The sequence below is a fragment of the Arvicanthis niloticus genome, chromosome 2 (assembly GCF_011762505.2).
Source record: "Arvicanthis niloticus isolate mArvNil1 chromosome 2, mArvNil1.pat.X, whole genome shotgun sequence".
Classification (NCBI taxonomy): domain Eukaryota; kingdom Metazoa; phylum Chordata; class Mammalia; order Rodentia; family Muridae; genus Arvicanthis; species Arvicanthis niloticus.
The window spans coordinates 118,596,956-118,619,579 of record NC_047659.1 but is presented as its reverse complement, the minus strand read 5'-3'; the positions used below and the strand labels follow the sequence as shown (position 1 = coordinate 118,619,579).

The window sequence follows — 22,624 nt, the reverse complement described above, 5'->3', positions numbered from 1 at the left end:
GTTTCAGTAGTCTGATAGTCTCTTGGAAATGTCTTCATTTCTACCTAGCTAGTACACAAAACTTGACCCTGTTATGTTTCATTATTTTCCTCCCTAGCCGTTTGGGATTAGAGTTGCTTAACACCCAGAAAAGCTCATGTAAAACCAAGGTCTCACAAACAGTTTTTGAGAAAGTTTGGCTGCAACTGGGATCCAATGGGGTGTTTCTCTGGCACCTATCTGCTCCTGACTAACAGAGCAAACATCACACCCTGCCTCACTGAGTCATGTGCCCGAGGGTCTTGGTCTCACAATGGTTCCTCACTTACTGGGTTCCCCGCTAGGCCCTTGATGCTCCAGAAGCCATTGTGTTTGGTCTTGGCCCACTTCTCATTTCCACAAAAAAGGAAGAGTCCATTTGCTTCCCTTTTCTGTCAGAACTGTTTAGGGAAGAGCTCTCTGCTTCCATCCCTATGTCACCCCAACCCTCTACCTTGGGACTATTTGAGGACCAAAAGAGGAAGCAAAACAGGACCTGGACCACAACTTGAGAAATACTAGTCTATACCAAATGTGTTGATCCCCTTGCCTCGTCCTCTGCCTACCTCCTACCTCCTTTCTTTCCTTGTCAAGCCTCTCTACCTTGAATCAGTTCCTCATTGTTTCTCACAGCCACAGGATAAAACAGAATTAGACTTCTTCAGGATCTGGCTTTAGGTCTTAGAAAAGATCTTCATTCATGTGGTATAACGCTTCTTGCCAAAGACCTTTTAGCCACACACCCCTCTAGACCCTTAAAGTTCATTCAGCCCAGAGAACATGAGTCAGATCAATCAGGGAATGAGTATGAAGACTTCTGCTTTGAAAGTCATAGGTTAGGTTCACTGGGTGGCAGGTTTGCAATGGAAAGAAGCAATAAAATAAGGATGAATTGTTGTTGGGGTACCATTATAGTCAACAGGTCCGTGCTTTCCTTGTGCAAACAAAAATGCGGTCAGAAGCAGCAAATGCACACAAAGCATATGTTAGGGTAATTTTTTTTGATTCTTGAAACTTGGAAACAATTCTACTGTATTGGAAACTTGGAAAGTTCAATGTGGCATTTGGGTTAAAAAGAAGAGGTGGGGCTTCACATTTGCTCAGTTGACTACTGTAATAAATAGCTCACCTGGTTCTTAGTAGCTGACTCAGCTGGATCTTGACTGGATCTCAGACAGAAGATCAGCAAGTCAGGGGATTAAAAGAAATAAGCCCCAGCATTTCCCAACCTGGACAACTAGAAGCTTAGCTTGAAGTTCAGACAGTGGGTCAGCCTGCTGGCTCATAACTGTGACTTCTAACCTAGTTACCCCATTTGTCACCACATGCTCCAGCAGTCACCTGAGTGCATACCTGAGTCCCACCACTGAGGAGTTAACCGGAAACCTAGGATCTGGCCTTGCCACCAATTATACCTACAGTTTGCTCTTGACAGGTAAGAACATCTTGCAGGTGGCTTATGAGACACACTTTAGAGAATACTCCACCTTAAGTGGGCTTGGTGTCACCCCTCCACTGTCCTGTCACCAAAAGGGAAAGGCAAGATGGCCCTGGCCCCAAGGTGGTGCTAGGTTTACTGTTTGTGGTATTAGTTCAGGATATGGATATCATAGAGAGCAGAGACTGAAGGAATCTGGAGGAAGAGAGGAAGAAAGTAGGCATTACAATCCAGGATAAATTGAGGCTCAGAGATTGACACAACAGGGCAGATTATCCCTCACTCTGGGTGGTTTGTGGATGTCTCGGTCTGTCTCATAGAATCAGCCATCTGATCCTTTCATGCCAAGACCAACTGGAGCTCTTCCTGGCTGTACTTCTGGTGCCAAGCTGTACTGGCACAAGCCAGTAAATGTCCCTGTTATTTACACAGTTTACAATCAATACACTGGAATGTATTGAGCTTCTAAATTTAAACTACTGGTTTTGCATACCCTCTAGCCACCAGTGGAGATATTTCAAGCCTATAGACATTATTGTTAAAACTAAAAGTTAGCATTTACTGGAGGAATCCTGGGTCTTTAAAAAGTAAAACTCACCCAAAGGCAAATGAATGCACCAGACTTTGGTGCTTTGGACCAGCCACCCCCTTCCTTGAAGTCTGTGTGAAGTCTGACATACTGCTGCTAGCAGAAATCTATATGAAGACTGCATGAAAGCCTGGGAGGTGAACCCCACGGTAACAAGTTCAGAACAGAAACTTCTAAGCTTCCAAAGCGGCTAAGGAAGGTGGCTGGACTGTGTGTGTATTTATTTACAAGGTCTCTGGTTCTTAGGGTCATAACCAGGATCTGAGGCAGGTACTCCACAGAAAGAGTCTTATTTAACTGACAACTTGGGATACCAAAAGTCTAAAATTGAATAATTGTTTTCTGGTTGAAGGCTTTTTGCTATGCCATAGCACGGCAGATGGCATCATGATAGAAGATGCTACATGTGAAGACCAAGATCACTGATGAGGCAAGAAGCCAGGTGCTGAGAAGGAGCCAAGGTCACCCTTTTAGAACAAGCTACACTTTAGGAGCGATTCACTCCAGAAGATCAGGCCCTTCTAAGAATGGCCTTAACTAATTGCCTCCCACCATGCCCTTTCTCTTAAAGATTTCACCACTCCCCAGCATCATCACACTGGGTCCAACCTTCTCCCACATGAAGCTCTGCTGTATGCATTCATACAGTATCCAAAGCATAGTACAAACTCTTGATCCATAGATTACTTGATTTCAACAAGAGAAAGCATATAGAATATCTGGAAGACACCACCATAAACAAAAATTCAATATTGCAATCAAAAGTAAAGACAAATTCGCATTCTGGTGCCCTGACAAAGTGCACTAAGCAAGAATTGCCATTGGTAAGACAACTAACTATGCAACACGCATGTGAACATAATCATCAAGAACCATCATGTCATGGTTTAAACATGAGTAAAATTTTCCGGAGATCCAGGTCCTAAAAGGTTGGTACTCAGGTGGTACTGTTGCAGAGTAATGTGGGCCTTTAGGGTGTGGAGCTTAATGGGGGGTCCTTAGGTCATGAGGACATGCCAGTGAGGATGACTGAGGGGTTCTGTTCTCTCTCTCTCTCTCTCTCTCTCTCTCTCTCTCTCTCTCTCCTGCTAGGATGTGTGAGTGTCCATTCATGTGCTCAATCTCAGATTAACTCTCCAAATTCATTAAACCATTAACCAAAATATGCCTTCATAAGCAGCCTGTGTCGGGCATTTTACTGTAACAACGTGAAGCTAACAAATATACTTTAGAAATCTGAAAAATAATATATAAATTATTATGAAAATAATCTTGTAACACTTAAAAGTGTAAGTGGCATGACAGAAACGGGTAGAGGAGATGTTTCTGTTCAAGGAAATTATAAGATACTAGGACCAAAGGCACAGTGAGATTCTGGACTAGACCCTGGAACAGATGGGGACAGTGTTATGAAGGGCACTCTGAGAATAGGGGGACTTTTTAAAAGAACTAGGAGGTAATCATTGTTTCTCAATGGGGAATCTCTGGAATAGGATTTTTTAAAACGCTTCTTTCTTCAGTTAAAGTGCTTAGAAGAATATTTACAACTTTCCCTAAAAGATTTTGCAAAGTATTATAATGTGTAAATGTGTGTTTATATGATGTATGTGTGCACTACATGTAAGCCTGTATACAAAAGAGAGATAAGCACAAAACTCACCCTATACTGCTCTAGACAGTTTACCAATTTAGAGCCAACATTCCCTTGGTTGGGAATTTCTGTCCCTCTTAATAGCCAAACAGCACCAGCTTCCTTGCTTTGTGATGCTCTTCTTCTGTAGCTCTCTATCAATTCCTGTTCTGTTCATGCCCTTCACACTTACCAAAGCCCCACATACATGGATACCAGACTAACATGGCCAGCTCAGCACACTGCCCGTCCACTGCAGCAGGCAGCAGTAGGAGACCTGTATTTCCTTAGTACAGGAGGATCACGACTTCTCTAACACTCGAGAGAGGCAGGAAAACATTGTGCTGTTTTCTTTCAATCCAAACCAAGAAGCATCCCAACCTTTGGACCTGCCCTTCCAACTGACAATCTCTGCTGTGTTAAATCTGTGCTGGTATCCAGAGGGAAGGGAGACAAGGGTTAGGAAGGATATCAGCTATTCAGAGCCTCTTTTATTAGGAAAACTTTCTCTTATGGCTTCTCAAAGGGAAAGACCTGAAATCAGGATGCATGGGCTAGAGATGAGGATATGGCCTGAGAGAAGTTCCAGGGCTATTATCAATCAAAATACAAAATAAAACTAGTGGTGGGTTTGTACAGCAGATCCCACAGGCCCAGATAGCTGTGACCACCTTCGTTAACCTTAGTGCCCTCCAATAGGAAGGGATACAACTGTCCAGTTCCAGGGCCTCATTCCAGAATCTGTAATTTCTCCCTAGTTTCCTGGAATCACTATGTCCCAGTTGCCTACTGTAGACCATCCCATCAGATAACCCACTGGCCCACCAAGCCATTATGGTGCTGTTGCTCATTCTGGTAACAGGGCTGTGATGCCGGTGAGCACTTGGCAGGGATAGAGGGGAAGATATGACTCTTCCTGTCCCAGGTAGCATCAACCCACCTTGACAGAGATGTGTCCATGGGCTTGGGGAAGGTGGGCAGCCAAGAACCAATCCCCGGGTAAGGGGCTGCTGACGTTAAAGATGCCTGAGGTTCTGTTGGGCAGTGTCCAGCTGAGGTTCAGTGAGAACACCCCAGGCACAGCCTTGTCTGCTGGGAAGTGTGTATGCAGCGGGTTGATGACAGGAGGTGCTTCAGATCGGAAATACCTGGGGACAAGAAGTGGGAAGAAAGAAGAGCAGATTTAGCCAGGCAGTGGTGGTGCCACTTTAATCCCAGCACTTGGGAGGCAGAGGCAGGTGGATTTCTGAGTTCAAGGCCTGTCTGGTCTACAGAGTGAGTTCCAGGACATCCAGGGCTACACAGAGAAACCCTATCTCGAAAAACCAAAAGAGAGAGAGAGAGAGAGAGAGAGAGAGAGAGAGAGAGAGAGAGAGAGAGAGAAAGAAAAGAAAGAAAAAAAAGAAAAGCAGATTTAGGGACAGTCCTTGCTCTAGTTCTTGGGGAACCCACATGGAGACTGAGGTGAACATCTGCCCGGGTCTAGTGCACGTACACTCTATGATTGGTGGCTCAGTCTCTGAGAGCTCTCAGGAATCCAGGTTACTTAACTATTTTGGTCTTCCTGTAGAGTCAAATATAGGGTTATTGAAGATCTTTTCCCAATATGTTAGCTGCCATTTTGTCCTATTGACAATGTCATTTGCCTTACAGAAGCTTTTCAGTTTCATCGGGTCCCATTTATCAGTTATTGATCTTAAAGCCTGAACCATTCGTGTTCTCTTCAGGAAATTGTCTCCTGTACCAATGCATTCAAAGCTATTTCCCACTTTTTTTTTTTTTCTATGAGACTAACTGTATTCAGTTTTATAATGAGGTCCTTGATCCATTTGAGTTTTATGCAGGGTAGTAGATAAGGATCTATTTGCATTCTACATGCACAAATCCAGTTAGGCCAGCACCATTTGTTGAAGATGCTTTCTTTTTTCCATTATATATGTTTGGCTTCTTTGTCAAAAATCAAGTGTTCATGGGTGTGTGCCTTTATTTCTAGGTCTTCGATTCCATTGATTGACCTGTCTGTCTTTGTACCAATACATTGTAGTTTTTTATCACTATTGTTTTATAGTACAGCCTGAGGTCAGGGATGGTGATTCCCCCAGAAGTTCTTTTATTGTTGAGAATTGTTTTCCCTATCCTGGGTTTTTTTTATTATTCCATATGAAGTTGAGAATTGCTCTTTCCATGTCTTTAAAGAATTGTGTTGGAATTTTGATAGGGATTGCATGAATCTATAGATTGTTTTGGTAAGATGGCCATTTTTATTATGTTAATCCTACCCATCCATAAACATGGTAAATTTTTCCATCTTCTAAGGTCTTCTTCAATTTCTTTCTTCAAGAACTTGAGGTTCTTATCATACCGATCTTTCACTTGCTTGTTTAGAGTTACACCAATATGTGTTATATTTGTGACTATTGGGAAGGATGTTGTTTTTCAATTTTCTTTCTTAGCCCATTTATCCTGTGTGTAGAGGCAGGCTACTAATCTGAGTTAATTTTATATCCAGCCATTTTTCTGAAGTTGTTTATCAGCTGTATGAGATCTCTGCTAGAATTTTGGGTACTGCTTATGTATTTAGGGATTGTTACCAATTCTCTGTAAATAGTGATACTTTGATTCCTCCCTTTCCAATTTGAATCCCCTTGATCATTTCTGGTTGTTCTAGCTAGAACTTTAAGTACTATGTTGACTAGATAGTGAGAGAGTGGGCAGCCTTGTCTTGCCCCATATTTTAGTGAGATTGATTCAAGTTTGTCTCCATTTAATTTGATGTTGTCTATTGGCTTGCTGAATATTGTTTTATTATGTTTAGGTATATGCCTTGAATCTCTGTTATCTCTAAGACTTTAACATGAAAAGTGTCGGATTTTGTTGAAGGTTTTTCAGCATCTAATGAGATGATCATATGATTTTTTTTCAGTTTGTCTATATAGTAAATTACATGAATAAATTTTCATATATTGAACCATCCCTGCACACCTGGGATGAAGTCTACTTGATTGTGGCTTTTTGGTTTTTTGTTCATTTGTTTGTTTATTTGTTTCGGTTGTTGAAGTGTTCTTGGATTTGATTTGAGAGAATTTTGTTGAGGATTTTTGCATTGATGGTCATACATGAAATTGGTCTGAAGTTTTCCTTCTTTGTTGAGTCTTTGTGTGGTTTAGGTATCAGGGTAATTGTGGTCTTTTTGAAGGAATTAGGTAGGTGTTCCTTTGCCCCGGCCCGCGGGGATTCGACGAGACCTTAGGGAAGGGGGCGAACGAATGAAAGGACAAGAGACACAAAGAATGAGAGCAAGTCTGGGTTCTGATCAAGCTCTGAAACTTTAATTTTGGGGGCAGGTTATAAAGACACAGCAAACCGGGAAGTTTGGGCAAGGGTCATTGCTTAGGGCTATCCTACTATGGAATCCTTACTGTCTAAGACCAGTCCACTGTCATATCCTTATTGCCCTAGACCATCCCACTGTCATAACCTTATTGCCCTAGACCATCCCACTGTCATAACCAGCTCCAAGGAAATGCCAGACGTTCTTTAGGTTCCTGGGACCTGAGACCTGAGACCTGAGACCTGTGAACGTCCTTTCTTAACCTTGTACTGACTAGACTTTCTAAGACAGCAGGTAATTTCCTGAATTTGGCTCCCGGCATTCCTTCTGATTCTATTTTGTGATAATTTGGGGAGTATTGGTATTGGCTTTTCTTTCAAAGTCTGGCAGGAGAGACTCAACTCTTACAAGTTGTAGTCTGATCTTCAGTCTCTGCTCCACGCTTTGTCCCTGCATTTCCTTTAGACAGGAACAACTTTGTGTTAATATTTTTGAGATAGGTGGGTGGCCCCATCCCTCATCCAGGGGCTTTGCCTAACCTCTGGATATGGTCTTTACAGATTCTCTCTCCCCTTTGTTGAGTATTTCAGCTAAATGCTGTCCCCATCCCCGTTGTGTCCTGGGAGCCTCTTGCTTTCCTGTCATCTTGGACTTTCTAGAGACCATCCAGAGACTGCCCTACCTAGGGATTCATCCCATCTGCAAACACAAAACCCAGACACTATTGCTGATCCCAAGAAGTGCTTGCTGACAGGAGCCTGGTATGGCTGTTCCCTGAGAGGCTTTGCCAGAGCCTGACTAATAAGATGCAGATGCTCACAACCAACTATCAGACTGAGCACGGGGACCCCAATGGAGGAGTTAGGGGAAGGACTGAAGGATCTGAAGGAGTGTGCAACCCCATAGGAAGGGTGGATGGAGGAGCACCCTCATAGAAGCAGAAGGGAGGAAGGATGGGATTAGGGATTCATGGAGGGGAAACTGGGACGGGGATAAAATTTGAAAGGTAAATAAAATAACCAATTAAAAAAAAGTTGTAGTCTGACCTTAAACATGCACCACGGCACATGTGTGAGCACTTGGTGCAATGTAGGAGGCTGAAAGTATATTATCCCCTATAAGAGCCATACCTAATTTTCTTGACCACCCTCAAGGAACCTAATTAACAGCTTCTTCAGGGAGTTTACCATGCCTCAGTCACAGGACACAGTGTTTCTCAAGCACTAGTAAATAAACAAGTTAGCCACAAAGCTACATCCACATAAAGGAAGCAAGAGAGCATGGGAAGAAAGACTAAAACTGAGGCCAAGTATTAGTCTTCTTTTTCATTTCTCTTTCAGCTTCCTCAAGCTAACTAGAAACAACATGTAAGAATGATATGTTCTTATATCCAAAATAAAAACACACTCTGTTTTAATTTCGTACTTTCTTTGACCCAGCACCTGGTCTACACAAATAATTTTTTTTTTCACCATATCTGTCCTTCACCCTAAAAACCACATTGTGTTTTATACTCTGGCAGGTAAACACACTGGCTGTTGTGAGCCGCCAGGTGTGGTGATGCTATGCCAAAGGTCACTTGGTCTTACTTGTCACCCCAGCATGGACAAAGTGGACTCTATCTGGAAAAGGATCAGTGTTACACCCATTCTTCTTTGCAAAAAAACCCTTCTTTGGGGGATAAATTAGATGTCACTTCCCCACAACTGGAAATGATTGGTGCTTCCTCTGGGACTGTATTGTCCCACCCTTGTTCATCTCTGTTCTTGCTGTCTTTTGCCTAGAGCCCTCTAACCTTGTAGTTTACCCTGTACAAGACTAACTTGTGGTGAAACAGCTTTGTTTCAGTGAAGTCCATGAAGAGAGAATGCTTGTGGGGGAGGACAAGAAGCAGAGAAGAATGGGATTTCATCTCTTAATTGCTGACACCTTAATTACCAGCTATTTCCAAACCAGTGTACACAGACCTGGACTCACCTGGAAACTAGTCTAACCCCCTTCCTTTTTCTTTCTAGTGGTGAAATTGAATCATGGCCCTGTGCATGCTTAGCAATTACTGCTGGGGTAGATCCCCAATTCATGAATTTTTGAGGATCCTGCTATGTGCTCCAGGCTAGCTTCAAATTCTTTGTTCTCTTGTCTTCATGTTCAGAGCTCTTGAATTACAAGCGTTTGTCACCATGCCAGGCTCTTTCGTTTCATTAATATAAAGTTACTCTCTTCGGTTGTCTTGCAGTTTTCTTGGTCTGTTTTGGTATCTCTATTGTTTAGTTGGGGGAACACATTTTGGTTTGGGTTGTTTAGGGTTTTGTGTGTGTGTGGGGGGGGTTGGTTTGGTATGTGTGCATGAGAAAACCACTCGAGAGTGGATTTCTGCCTTAATTTTAGTGACATTAAAAACAAGTGCACTTAGCCAAGGATTGTGTTGCATGCCTTTAATCCTAGCAGCCAGGAAGCAGAAGCAGGTGGAATCTTTCCAAATTTCAGGCCTGCCAGATCTCTATAATGAGTTCCAGGCCATCCAACCCTACATAGTGTAATTTTTACCTCAAGAATAAATAAATAGCCGGGCGGTGGTGGCGCAGGCCTTTAATCCCAGCACTTGGGAGGCAGAGGCAGGCGGATTTCTGAGTTTGAGGCCACCCTGGTCTACAGAGTGACTTCCAGGACAGCCAGGGCTACACAGAGGAACCCTGTCTCGAAAAAACACACACACAAAAAGAATAAATAAATAAATAACAACTGTATCATTTGGAATGCTGTGAGTAGCAAGAAGAGTTCAAGGCTATTTGGGCAAACATTGTCTCAAAAACAGAAACAATAAACTGAAATATACTAGATTGTGGACATAAAACAACTTATACCTCAAAGAACACTCTGGAGTCAAATATGAATGACCATGTCCTGGGAACACAGATTGACGTTACCTGAAATACCATGTTTCCACATGACAACAGTTTTATGAACTTGTGACACTTATAGAACTAAAGACATCAAAAGCAGTGGTGGGAACATTAGGTGAGGTTGTCTCTGCTACAGGTTTCAGCTGCTGTCCAATTCTATTCTTAGCTTTTTGAAAGAATAAGCTAACAGTATGTTAATACATCCCAAAAATGTCTCACATGCTACTCTCAGGATGTTCAGTCAGACACAAAGGTGGACATGAATGGTTTTAACAGAGTTAAAGATACCCCAAGATAATCTGGTTATTGACATAGGACTTCCAGTTCTCCACGATCACAGGTAAAACCAGATAATCAGCCTTGCAGAATAATTAGTGTGGGTGTGGCTTTTCTTCTGAAAACTTCATTCCACATTTTCAATTCTGTTTTCCTTTTTTCCCTTCCTTACCAAAACCATTTATTCAAATCATGTAAAAATAAATAAAGCTATGGTGTGAGGAAATGTTGACATGAATTCTTCAAAACAAACAAGAGGAGTTTGGAGTTAAGAGCACTAATTCATTCAGCAAATACCTGGGTAGCTCCTATGCCAGTCACTAAAGATGGCAGTAAACAGCAAAGTACCCAGTTAACATTACAGAGGTAGAGACAGTAACTAGAGCAAATACGTATATTGAAAATAGAAGGAAGAAGGGGAAAGTAAATCAGAAATTACAAATGGGAGGTGATTTTAAAATGTCAGGTTGGGGGCCTGAGGATATACTCAGTGGAAAAGTTCTTGCTTTAACATATGTAAGACCACAGTCCAGTCCCCAGTACAATAGGTCAGACAAGTTCAAGGAGCTAAAATTGAATCCCTAGCATGAAAATAAGAGTCAGGTGTGGCTGTGGCATGTGGAATCCCAGTACTGAGAGTGAAGTTCATTGTCTAGCCACTCTAACAGACATGTGAGATCCAGGTTCTAGAAGACTCCCGTCTCAAAAGGATAAGGACTGAGGAGATGGCTCCGTGAGTAAAAAGTACTTGTTTTGTAAGCCTAAAATTAAGTTTTGTCTCTAGATCCAACATAAGATAAATACAGAATGACAGACAGACAGACACACACACACACCCTATTAATAGGGTGGCATGCATCTGTAATCTCACCACTCCAATTGGAAGATGGGAGATTGAGACAGGAGAATCACTCTTAAGCTTACAAGCCAGCAAACCTGGAATAACAGCAACAGAAGCAAGAGAGATTCTGTCTCAACAAGGTATAAGGCAAGACTTGACTAGCTGTTTTCTGATTTTCAAAAGTTGTCTTCTGATTTCTATGGGCATGCTGTCATACACACATGCCTGCACTTAAACACACACACACACACACACACACACACACACACACACACACACTCAAGTATGCAAGATCTTCTGAGTTAAAATTTCAATTATAGAAAAAATCTAAAGTGCACTAAGAATTTTTTCCCTATTGTGAGTGTTTGTTGATGGATGATGGGTAAGGAAACACCACTTTTCATTAGGAGTGACCACTGGTAAACTGCTCATGTCAAATAGTGGATGACCCAAAATTCATGTGCACATGGGCAGCACTAAGTGAACTTAGTGGGTTATATTGTTTAAGAGAAAAAAAACTTGGGATTGGAAGGGAGATATATCAGAGAATGGAAAAAGGGGAGAGAGAGAGAGAGAGAAAGAGAGAGAGAGAGAGAGAGAGAGAGAGAGAGAGAGAGAGAGGATGTGGTTAAGATGAAAAATATATATGAAGTTTTCAAAATTAATGTCATGGCATAATTCCTTACAGAATCCCTAACTAAGAATAATCTAAAAGCCTAACACTAGAGAAAACTATACAGTGTGGAAAGCCTCACAAAAAAGATAAAACAGACAATTTGACATATGAAGAAAAGTTCAGGACATAGATCGTGAAAAAGAAGCCACATCAAATTTTAGCCACCAGGTAAGTCATCTCCCTGCTAGCTGAGCTGCCCCACTACCTAGACTTGGTTTGTAAGGACACATTCAACATCTCACCTCCTGCCCCTTGGCCTGGCCTTTGTGCCTAATTCTGACATACTCCTGCTGTTCAGGTATGGGCATATCAGTCAGAAGAACAAAGAGCCCCTGCTTCACAAAAGGCCAACCTAGTCACCAGAAGTCCAGCCTCAACCTGATCAGAGACTCCCTACTGGATCTGAAGGCTGTGTCAGCCACCAAACATTCAGGCCACAAAGACAAGAGAAGATCGAAAAAGAATCAGAAACCAAGGAACACCCATCTAAAACAGGAACAAGAACTGTAGGTGCAAGCATCACTAACAGAATGCAACAGATGGAAAAGAGAATCACAGAAGTTGAAGATCGTGATAGAGGAACTAAGAAATCAGCATTCAAATCTATAATTATCCAAAACCCAGATATATAAATTCCAAGGTAAAAACACAGTCAACAACAGCCAGGGGAATATGGTACCACCAGAGCTACGCTATCCTAAGACAGCAAGACCGGACTATTTCAGTGCAGCTAAAACACAAGAATTCAACCTTAAAAATAACTTATAAAGATAATAGAGCTCCTTAAAGAAGAAATGAAAAAAAGTACCTTTAAAAAAATCAAAGAAAAGACAAACAAAAAAAGTGGAGGAAATCAATAAATTCTTTTAAGAAAACCAAGAAAAAAACACATAGGTGAAGGAATCCATTCAAGATTTGAAAATGGGAATAGACACAATAAAGAAAACTCACAATTGAAGGAATTCTACAAATGGAAAATCTAGGTAAGTGAAAAGGAACTGCATGTGGAAACATTACCAATAGACTACAAGAGATGGAAGAAAGAATCTTAGGAGTTGAGGACACAATAGAAGAATTAGATTCATGCATCAATAAAAATGTTAACACTAAAAAATTTCTAACATAAAACATCCAGAAAATCTCAGACACCATGAAAAGACCAAACCTAAGAATAACAGGAATGTAAGAAGGAAAAGATTCCCCACTAAAAAACTGAAAAAGAAAAACATATTTAACAAAATCATAGAAGAAAAGTTTCTTAACCTAAAGAAGGACATGCCTAAAAAAGGTATAAGAAGCTTACAGAATAGATTGGATCAGAAAACAAAAACAAACAAACAAACAAAAAGTCCCCATGCCACATAATAACCTAAACAATAAGCACGCAGAACAAAAAGAGAATATTAAAAGCTTTAAAGGAAAAAGGCCAAGGAACATATAAAGGCAGACCTACTAGAATTAGAAATTTCAACTGAGACTCTAAGAGCCAGAAGGATCTGAAAAGATATCTTACAGACTCTGAGAGACCACATATGCCACCCCAGATTTCTATACTGAACAAAATTTACTATCACCATAGACAGAGAAAACAAAATATTTCAGGACTGTCAAGTATATAAAACATACAAGTTCAACAACAAAAGAAAATTACATACCATTTCCCCTCATGAACAGTGATGTTAAAATACAAACTAAATCCAAGAACACATCAAGATCATCCATCATGATCAAGTAGGCATCTTCTCAGAGATGCATGGATGACATCTGAAATCTGTTCGTGTAATCACCATATAAAGAAACTGAAAGAAAAAAAAACTACTATCATGTTATTAGATGATGAAAAAGCTGGAAAATTTCCAAAATAAATAAAATAAAAATAAAATATACAACCAGCACATGATCTCAGTGTGGTAAAACACGTGTGCTCACAAATGTGTGTGTATGAAGGCACATGAGCACACATACACACATACAAATCCACATGCATATATTTGTAACTTACTTCCTGTATGTTTGTTTTAAATTTGCTTTTATAGTGAACACACTTTAAATTTTTAAAAATGTATTTTTATTTTCAAATGTGGGGAAGGAGTTGGGAAAAGCTCCTCAGTGTTGCATAAAGTTAAGTTTTGTTCCAATTGTAGTGTTTCTAGATTTAATTTGTTATCACGATAAAAAAAAAAAAAAAAAAAAAAAAGCAGTGAAGAGGAGAGGACATTATTCCAAGTGAAATAGAAACAAGAAAAAGAGGTAGCAGAGAAGACGGAAGAGCCAAGAGACACCCTCAGCTATGCCCAGACTTTCCAGGAACCCAAGGCCAAAGCATCCCAAGGGTCTTTGGGAAAGGAAGCTCCCGATGGTAATCAAAGATAAAGGCCTGTGTAGCTCATCAACATGTCGCTTCGAAAAACATCACACTGAAGTGAAAGGGGCCAGACATAAATACCAACTGTAGGGCAAAAATAAGGCTGGGGATCCCAGGGTTTCTCCGCCATGTTGTGGGTAGTCGGCTGGGACCGCTCTGGGTTCCTCCAGCTGGAAGTTGGGCCCGGCTGCTCATTAACTAAAAGCCTTTCCATGGCTCCTCACGGTTCCTCATGGCAGCACGGCCCCAATACACTAGGAAGTCCTTGGGTTTCCAAAACCGGTTTATTCACATGGCGGATGGTGGATGGATCTGGATGCATACCCCCTAAAACCCAGGATGGACCTGAATTTAAAGTGGAGGGGAGAAGGAGGAGGGGCTGGGGAGGAATGTTTAATCAGCTCCACCCTCTGGCCTTCAGGTACCTCATTAGTATGTAAATCTCTCTAGGGCCTGTTCACGCCCTCCACCTGTGTACGTGACTGAAGGGTGAAGGTGGAATGGAGATTAGACCTCATGTTAGGCGAGACAACCAACATACTATACAATTCCAGTTCTGAAAACATGAGGCAAAATCAACTATGAAGGAAATGGAATCAGTTGTCAGGATAGCCAGTGAAGATCCAAACTGGCTGGAGAAGTAAGGAAGAGCATCCCTTGGGAGGTGGGTGGCACCGGCAGACGGTACACATCTGCAAGATTCAGCACAAGTGCACTTAAGATCGGCACATTTTGAGACAGGTTTACAGCAAATGAAAACACTGCAAATAAATATCCAGCTGTAGTTAGGAACATGTGGACTCAAGTGTTAAGGAGTAGGACATATTGGTGTCTTCAATTGCAAAGTGTATCCAGTAAAAACTGCATTTCAGAACAGAAAGAGAAGGATAGGTAGACAGGCAAGCAGAAAAGTAAATTCAACCTAAAATGAATGAATGACGAAATGATGGACATAGATGTCTAGGTTTCTTATGACCTTGTTGTAATTTTAAACTATTTTGTAATAACATGAAGGAAAAATGCCCCCAGATTCTGCCTTCCACAGCAGTGTACCCTTTTCTCCCTCTCTCCCCATCTGCCCTCTGCCTTCCCCTAGTCTCCATGTAGGAATAGTTTGACCATGGGGTCCACAAGACTAGAGTTGGCAGAGCAAGTAGCTTTGTTTACACTTGAGAAGGACTTGATTCCTGGCCATAACAAAGGAGACCAGCACAATGGCAGTAGGAGAGAGCAGCACCTTAACTCCAAACATAGTAATAAAAGCAGAGAATTGCAGGCAAGGAGCTGAATGAGGAGGGCTTGGGGGATGGAAAAGTCAGAAAGACATTCATTAGTAGGGCTTTCCAGCTAATGGAACTAAGATTTTGAGTAAAAACAGTACAGGGACATTGAGAGAGGATGAAAAACTACATACTGATGGTCAGCTATAAAGAGTGAAGTCTCTATGAACTGACTTAGCAGGATTCTTTGCTGAGAGCCTGAGCACTCCAGATTTGGTACCATCTAAACAGGGAGTCACAGCCTGATAGAGAAGGACACGGCAAAAAAGGGTCTTGGATGCTGTATCCAGCCATCTAGTTAAGGTAAAGGAGTCAAGGGCACTGTAGAGAGGACAGGGCTGCCCTGGTGACCTCAGACCTCTAGTCCCAACATTCAGGAATCCACTGAGTATGTCTGAGGTAGGGCAGGAGTTATTTTCTCTGACATCCTGTAAAAGGAGCTAAGGTTCAGTTTCACAGCACTGAGAGGCAGACCACCAGCCTGTCCTGTGGGTTAGACAGAACTTCTGACCAGCTGGGAATCAATCCTGAAAGGGGATTACTCAACTCAAGCCAGCCATTCTGTTTTCCTCTTGGTGAGAGCTTGTAAACTGAAGCCCAAAAAGATGGGTGGAGCAGCCTGCTGCCCAGGCAGCTGCCTGTGTCCCCAGAAGTCCTTTCCCTATGACTCTCCAGTAGGCTGTAGTATATTCGCCACTGCCTCTACTCTTGGTAAAAATAGTCTGAGAATAAGAATCAACCTGAACTCAAGACTAGCAGAGTATCTACCTTCCTGTGAGTGGTAAAACAGTCAGACAGAAAACACTAAGCACTGCTCACCCACATCCCTCTACATGGAATACATCACAGTTTCCAGTGATGAGTTATCAACCCCACCCCAGCCCTAACACTGCACTGAAGCCAGCACATGGCCTGGAAGCATCCATCTCACCATGAGTTGGTAATAAGCAAAGGAGAGAAGGGAGACAATACAAAAGTGTGTGCACAGGGGACTTCAGAGCTCAACCTCAAAGAACCCCAGGCACTCCATAAGAGAAGCATCAAGCTTTCCTATGGTAAGAGGGAGACCAGAAAACCTATGACTTGATCACTCTAAGCAGCTAACATAGATGCTGTACTCCTCCTAATAGTTCATACCTTGAGTATTCAGGATCTTAACTCTCAACCTATTCTTGTCTCTTGCAACATTAGGTGGTGTTTTATCTGTTTTGCCACTGATCTTAAAATAGCATTATTTCAATCCACTATTTATTTGCTTGTTTGTTTATGTATGATACTTGGAATCGAACCTAGGGCCTCCCACATGGTAAGTAAGCCCTCTACCACTGAGCTACATCTCTGGCCTTCTTTTTACTTTATGTTTTTAGATAGGTTCTCACTATGTAGCTCCTGCTTCAGCCTCCCCAGTAGCTGGGATTATAGGCCTGCCCCACCAGATCCAGGGAATATCCACTTATTATTACAGAGACTTTCTATCACTCCTTCATCTCCTCTCTAATTAAGATCAAGAAATCAGCAGCCACACAAGCAGAGAACAGGCTCCCTGGGTCTCCTCTGTCAGAGGGAGTCATGTTTCTCTCCTGGACAGACAGACTCCTTTATACTGCATGCAGCCCTATGGCTCAGCTCTTTGCTTCCTGGGTTTTCAGGATGTCTGGGATGTCTGTAGCTTATCTTGAAGCTGCAGGCCTCAGGACACAAACTGTTCTTTCATGCTGAACTGTGACCACTGAAGCCTGTCACCTCTCTGCCACTTACAGCCCTGCCTCCAAGTGAATTAGATGAAGAAAGAATAAGCAGACTTTTTGCCCAAGTTGTCTCACCTTCCACCTCTTACTGCACCTGACTGGAAGCAGTCCTTACAGTTCCAAAAAAAAAAAAAAAAAGCTGCAGTGGTGTCTGACCCTTGGGGATCAGAGGTGCTACTCTGATCTATATGTTCCCGTCCACATTAGTCTACCCTGGACCTTCTTTCTACTGAGAAATGATGGGATAAGGAGGATCCCCCCTGTTTCAACCTATTGATAATTATTGATAATTAGCTCAAGGCTGAACTCTGAAGATCCAGGAAATTAAAGACTGGTTGCCCTTTTCCTTTCTGGAGAAACAGGGTTCAGATGTCACGGGCATTTTAGGGTCCGGAGAACAACGACTTCTCTGTTGAAACCAAACTGCACGAAACAGGGAACTTGGAGTGAATGGGGAAGCTGTGAAAAGAGAGCCCCGAAGAAGAGGAACTGGGAAGAACAGAAAGCTAAGCGTGCAGAAGGAAGGGAGGGTTGGGATTGGGCTGGGGGTTGGGGAGGGAGGAGACTCAGCGGGAGATGGGCGAGGGAGTGACACTGGGAGTCGGGCAGCTCTTGAAGAGGTATCTGATTTACAAGGCAAGAACAGACCAGAAACTGACTGAAGAGGGCGGGGCAGTTCGGAGGAGGCGGGGCCTGGAGTAGAGCTAGAGCGCCGACGGAAAAGGGAGGGTGGCCTCCGGAAAAGGAGGGGCCAGGGTTGGTTCCTAACTCTCACAATTGGATAAAAGCCGACTGTGAGCGCCTCCTCGGTTCTGCGCCAACAGGGTACTGTTGGATTTCCATCCCTTTGCCCTAGCCAACCATGGCCTGCCCTCTGCGTTCCTTGCTGCTCCTGCTGGCCGTCCTGGCCGTGGCCTGGGCCGCGACCACCAAGCAAGGCCCGCGAATGTTGGGAAGCCCGGTGGAGGCCGATGCCAACGAGGAAGGCGTGCAGCGAGCGCTGGACTTCGCCGTGAGCGAATACAACAAGGGCAACAACGATGCGTACCACAGCCGCGTCATACAGGTGGTGAGAGCTCAAAAGCAGGTACGTGTCCCGGCTGTCCCCTGCTCTCCGGATGTCTCCAGGCCGATCACACCCAGGCGCCCCTAGCTAGGGCGCGGTTTGCATCTGACTTAAGTCAACGCCTGTGCTTCTCATGGGAGCGATCCTACTCCCTTCCCTTCTTCTCAGCCTTCCTCAATCTGTTAACAGAGTTATTCCTCATTTGTTTATTCCGCAACCCAGAAGAGCACGGCGGGTGGGTATCTGCCCTCCTAGCTCTATTTCCAAAAGGCCACGGTGCGTAGATACCAAAGATACTCCCGGCCCCGCCTCCTCCGAACCGCCCCGCCCTCTTCAGTCAGTTTCTAGTCTGTTCTTGCCTTGTCAGATACCACTTCAAGAGCCGCCCAACTCCCATTCTCACTCGCCCATCCTCTCCCTCTCTCCAACCTCCCGCCTCCCGCCCCAGTCCCGTCTCTCCCTTCCTTCCCAGTCAGAGAAGCTCCCTGGGCGGAGCTCACCACCATCAGCCGCCATGGGTCAAATGTCAACTGCTAATGACCTGGGAGAAGGATAAATAGGCTTCACAGCTGCCCTCACTTAATAAGTGCCCGTCTTAAAACTTATTCTGACAGACAGATTTCATCCCATCCTTCCAGTAAACGTTTGGTCATGTTTGTTCCGACCTCTTTGCTCTACTCAGGAGCACGTGTTCCTGGGTGTGTATTTATATTCATTTGTTTTTGTGAATACTTTCAGAGTAAATACTTCCTGAAAACAAGGGCGTTCTCTACATACCCAGGTTTTCATTTGGAAAGTTGGGAATCCACAAATTCTCAGTTCCTTCACTCAAAGCGTCACTTAGTTTGCTGGTCTCCATTATGAACTCTCCCTAGCAAGAGCTATTTCTCTTCAGCCTGGCAGCCTGTTTTTCTCCGAGCAGTGCCTGCGCTGCCTTGCTGTTCTTAGCGATGTGGAATGGTCCAGACAGCTGTTGTGAGCAGTCCTGTGTCACATGATGAGGTTCCCTTCAGTCATGACTGTTTGTGATGGGGTGGTCCTCAAAGGTAAATGACCCTGTGATGCTGCAGCCATATTAGCTTGTACATGTGCTTTTTGGTTCCCCGTAATGTCCCCAGGGGGTCCCTGTCCTTAAGGAATACATGACTGTGTAGACTGGTGCTGAGTCTCTTGACTAATGTTGGTGCAGGTCACCAGGCAGGTCCCCTCTTGCAGGTCCCCTCTTCCGTCTTCTCAGAAGGTGCTGTCTAGCTGTTCTGGGAAGCCTTGCTTCCCTCTACATGTGGCCCTGGAATATTCTTGGGAACATTAGGGTTTTGCTAATTGCCTCCAAGATAGCATAAATCACCCTCCACCCACTGAGTAGATGGAGACTACCTTAGACTTAGACTCTGACAGAGGTGCTAGCAGTAAGAGCTGCTGGGCCCCAAAGTTGACACAAAGGAGGGCCAGATTTTAGACCACAAAGGATTGTACACCAGTGTGTAGAGCTCATTTGTACCTTCTCTTGAAAATACAAGTTAAATCTTGCTCCATTTTTCCTGCTGCTCTGATCAACCTTCAGAAAAGTCATCCACTTCCAGCTGCCTTGGACCTTAATGGCAAGTCTTAATTGTGCAACTCTAATTGTGGCAACAGATGGAGCAAAGTATAGGGGGTTATAGGTCATTTGGTCTTTGGGTCTCATTTAACTGGTAGGAAAATCAGAACATCCCCCAAATCAAGAACTAAGTTTCTGGTCCCACAGGGCAATACACAGAGCCCTGGTCCCCAGCCTAGGTCCCTCAGTCTGTGCGTCACATTTCTTCTGACAAATTGTTCTGGTGTACCCCATCATGGCCAGAGGATCCCTCTATTCTAAGCACTAAGAAGTGCTCTTCTTAAATTGCAAATGGAAGACCTACAGGTGAATGACATGCTTGAGAAAATTCTGGAGAATCTCACTGAAGCAGAAGACATTTAAGGGCTGTCTTTCCTCTGACTTGAAACGTCCCTGTGTGGGAAGCATCCCGTGTCCTCTCGTCCCTGGAGAGAGGGAGTCTTGGGTAAATAAATGTGTTCTCTCTAGGCTGCATACTGTGAATGGGAAAGGTCCCGTTTTCCTCCAGTGATACAGTGTCTGAGTGTGAGGAGCCACAGTCAGAAGGGTTGAGTTAATCCCACACTGCAGCCCAGAGCCTTTGCTTATGCCCAGAACGATCCTAGACTCCTGGAACTCCTTGGAGGTCTTTCCCCAGACCTGGTCCTTCCCTTCCTGACTCACTGAAAGTTTTGTTGGTCCTGGCTTTTACCTTTTGTGTTCTGCTTCTCCTCTTACTCAGCTACATATGACACCTTGTCAGACTTTCTCAGAGTAAAAGAATTACCAGCAGAGCCTGAGGCCACTTGTCTGGAAGATTTAGCTTGTATCTGTGGGTGAGATTTCTGGCTGCTTAGGAATCCAGACAAAAGTCCTAGGTAAACGCTTCAGTTCTGTGATGTAAGGCAACTGTGTGGAAGTAACTGGACTGGACTTGAATCCTGCCTTTTTCACTGCAGCTCGTGGCTGGAGTGAACTATTTTTTGGAGGTGGAGATGGGTCGAACTACATGTACCAAGTCCCAGCCAAATTTGACTGACTGTCCTTTCCATGACCAGCCCCATCTGATGAGGGTATGTACTTGATATGGCTAAGGGCAATCATGCAGGCAAAGCTGTTGACAAGTACTCATTGTGTGGGGAAGGGCTTGAGAAGGGATTGGTGCTTCATGAATGGATACAGGTGGATGTTGGGCACAAATATCTTCATGCCAATGCAGACGTGTGCCCATGTAGGGGAGGGGTTTATGTGCACATGATTAATTTAATTGCTGAATTACTTTATCCTGGGAATTGGGGTATTGATGTACAGTTATCCCCACTGAGTCAGAGGTAACTGTGAGTATTGCTGGCAAGAAAGGCTCTGTTTAATCCTAACCAGAGCCGCCTGCCAAGACCACAGGAAAGAGAACAGAACCTATTGATTGAAAGCTTCTGTGCCTCTTCTGCCATGACTGTAGGCTCTTTGTGGTGTAATTGGTTCATGTGACACCATGGTTATGGTGATAGCTACATTTCCCTTATCACCCTATAATACCTTGCCACTTTGAGAGGTGTGTTCCTTGCAAAGGTGTCGATAAGTATTACATTGTGTGGGGAAGGGCATGAGAAGGGAATGGTGCTTCACGAATGGATACAGGTGGCCCTCTTAGTACTTAGGTAGAGGGCTCATGGGCCCTGAGCCTTCTCCGCTGCTTTGACCTCTAGGGCTCCCACACCTTACACAGCTACTCCTTAACCTGCTGTGCTGGGGCTGAAGAATATAGACTTGTGGTGCCAAGAAAGGGGACACATGCCATCCAATAATAGGGATGATCAAACCCTAAGTGTCCTGGGACTCGGAAGGGGGAAGGGTTTCACTTCCATCATCCTGGTGTGGGTACTTGTCTTAGCTTCACACTAATTGTTTCCCCTTTGTTTCTTTTTGTAGAAGGCACTCTGCTCTTTCCAGATCTACAGCGTGCCCTGGAAAGGCACACACTCCCTGACAAAATTCAACTGCAAAAACGCCTAAGGGCTGAGTCTCGTAGGATCGATTGTTCCTTACCTGTACTCCTTCCCTATAGTGTTTCAGCCCTCGGAAGGGTGCTCTAGCTCTCGGGGACACCTCCAGTGTGTTTGCACCAGGAGACAGTACAGAAGCTGCTTCAGGCAGGTTCTGCACATCTGAACAGCTGTCCCCTGGTTACTCTCTTCTTGCAGTACCTGTCATGCCTTGCTCAATTAAAAAAAATCAAAAAAAAATAATTTGGCTCTGTCTGAATTGTTTCTGTCTCAGGATATGCAGCAAGGAAAACCAGAAAACAGGAGTGTGTGTGTGTGTGTGTGTGTGTGTGTGTGAGTGTGAGTGTGAGTGAAAATAACAGCCAGCATCCAGGCAGAGCGACAACCCAGTTCCATAGTACTGGTCCACTGTTGCCAGTAGAGTGACAGGGATACTCCCAGCCCTTCTATGCCCTGACATAATACAAGTCTTTTCATGCAGCTTTATGGGGAGATTTTAACATAAATGGAACTGACATAAAGTCAATTCCAACTTCCAAGTAGGGAGTTTAATTAGTTAATAATATCACCTTAGTGTCATGGTTGCATACAAAGGGGAGACTACAGGCTTGTATAAAATACAAATCCTCACAATGTCCATCCACATGTCATTCAGTGCAAAGGGGAGCAGCTAAGCTACTGGGGCCTGCATTCAAAAGTGATCAGAGCTGCATTAGGAAGCTGCCTTCAGGCTACTGGCCTGAACACTGAAGGGCAGTGGAAGTCCTTCAGTGAAAGCCAAAGCAAAGCCTGAAGGGAAGGTAGAGCCTCCCTTCCTTACTGCTCTATTTCCGAGTGCCTTGTAGGCAGGGCTGCTTTCTCTGATACTAATAAATTAATGT

At 43.6% G+C, this 22,624-nt stretch overlaps 1 protein-coding gene across 1 annotated transcript; it reads left to right on the top strand.

Annotated features, from left to right (window-relative positions):
* The first annotated feature begins 17,774 nt into the window (after positions 1-17,774).
* Positions 17,775-21,986, top strand: LOC117703797 (cystatin-C). The gene is made up of 3 exons (XM_034495633.2): positions 17,775-18,182; positions 20,700-20,813; positions 21,670-21,986. The coding sequence occupies exons 1-3, from the start codon at positions 17,958-17,960 to the stop codon at positions 21,751-21,753; spliced, it is 423 nt and encodes a 140-aa protein (XP_034351524.1). The 5' UTR covers positions 17,775-17,957; the 3' UTR covers positions 21,754-21,986.
* Positions 21,987-22,624: the final 638 nt, after the last annotated feature.

What these genes read in the sequence shown, in the direction of transcription:
- LOC117703797 (XM_034495633.2), top strand. Translation starts at nt 17,958, where the DNA reads ATGGCCTGCCCTCTGCGTTCCTTGCTGCTCCTGCTGGCCGTCCTGGCC. An exon ending in TGGTGAGAGCTCAAAAGCAG is followed by an intron (nt 18,183 to 20,699) that starts GTACGTGTCCCG and finishes TTTTCACTGCAG; the next exon opens with CTCGTGGCTGGAGTGAACTA. An exon ending in ACCAGCCCCATCTGATGAGG is followed by an intron (nt 20,814 to 21,669) that starts GTATGTACTTGA and finishes TTCTTTTTGTAG; the next exon opens with AAGGCACTCTGCTCTTTCCA.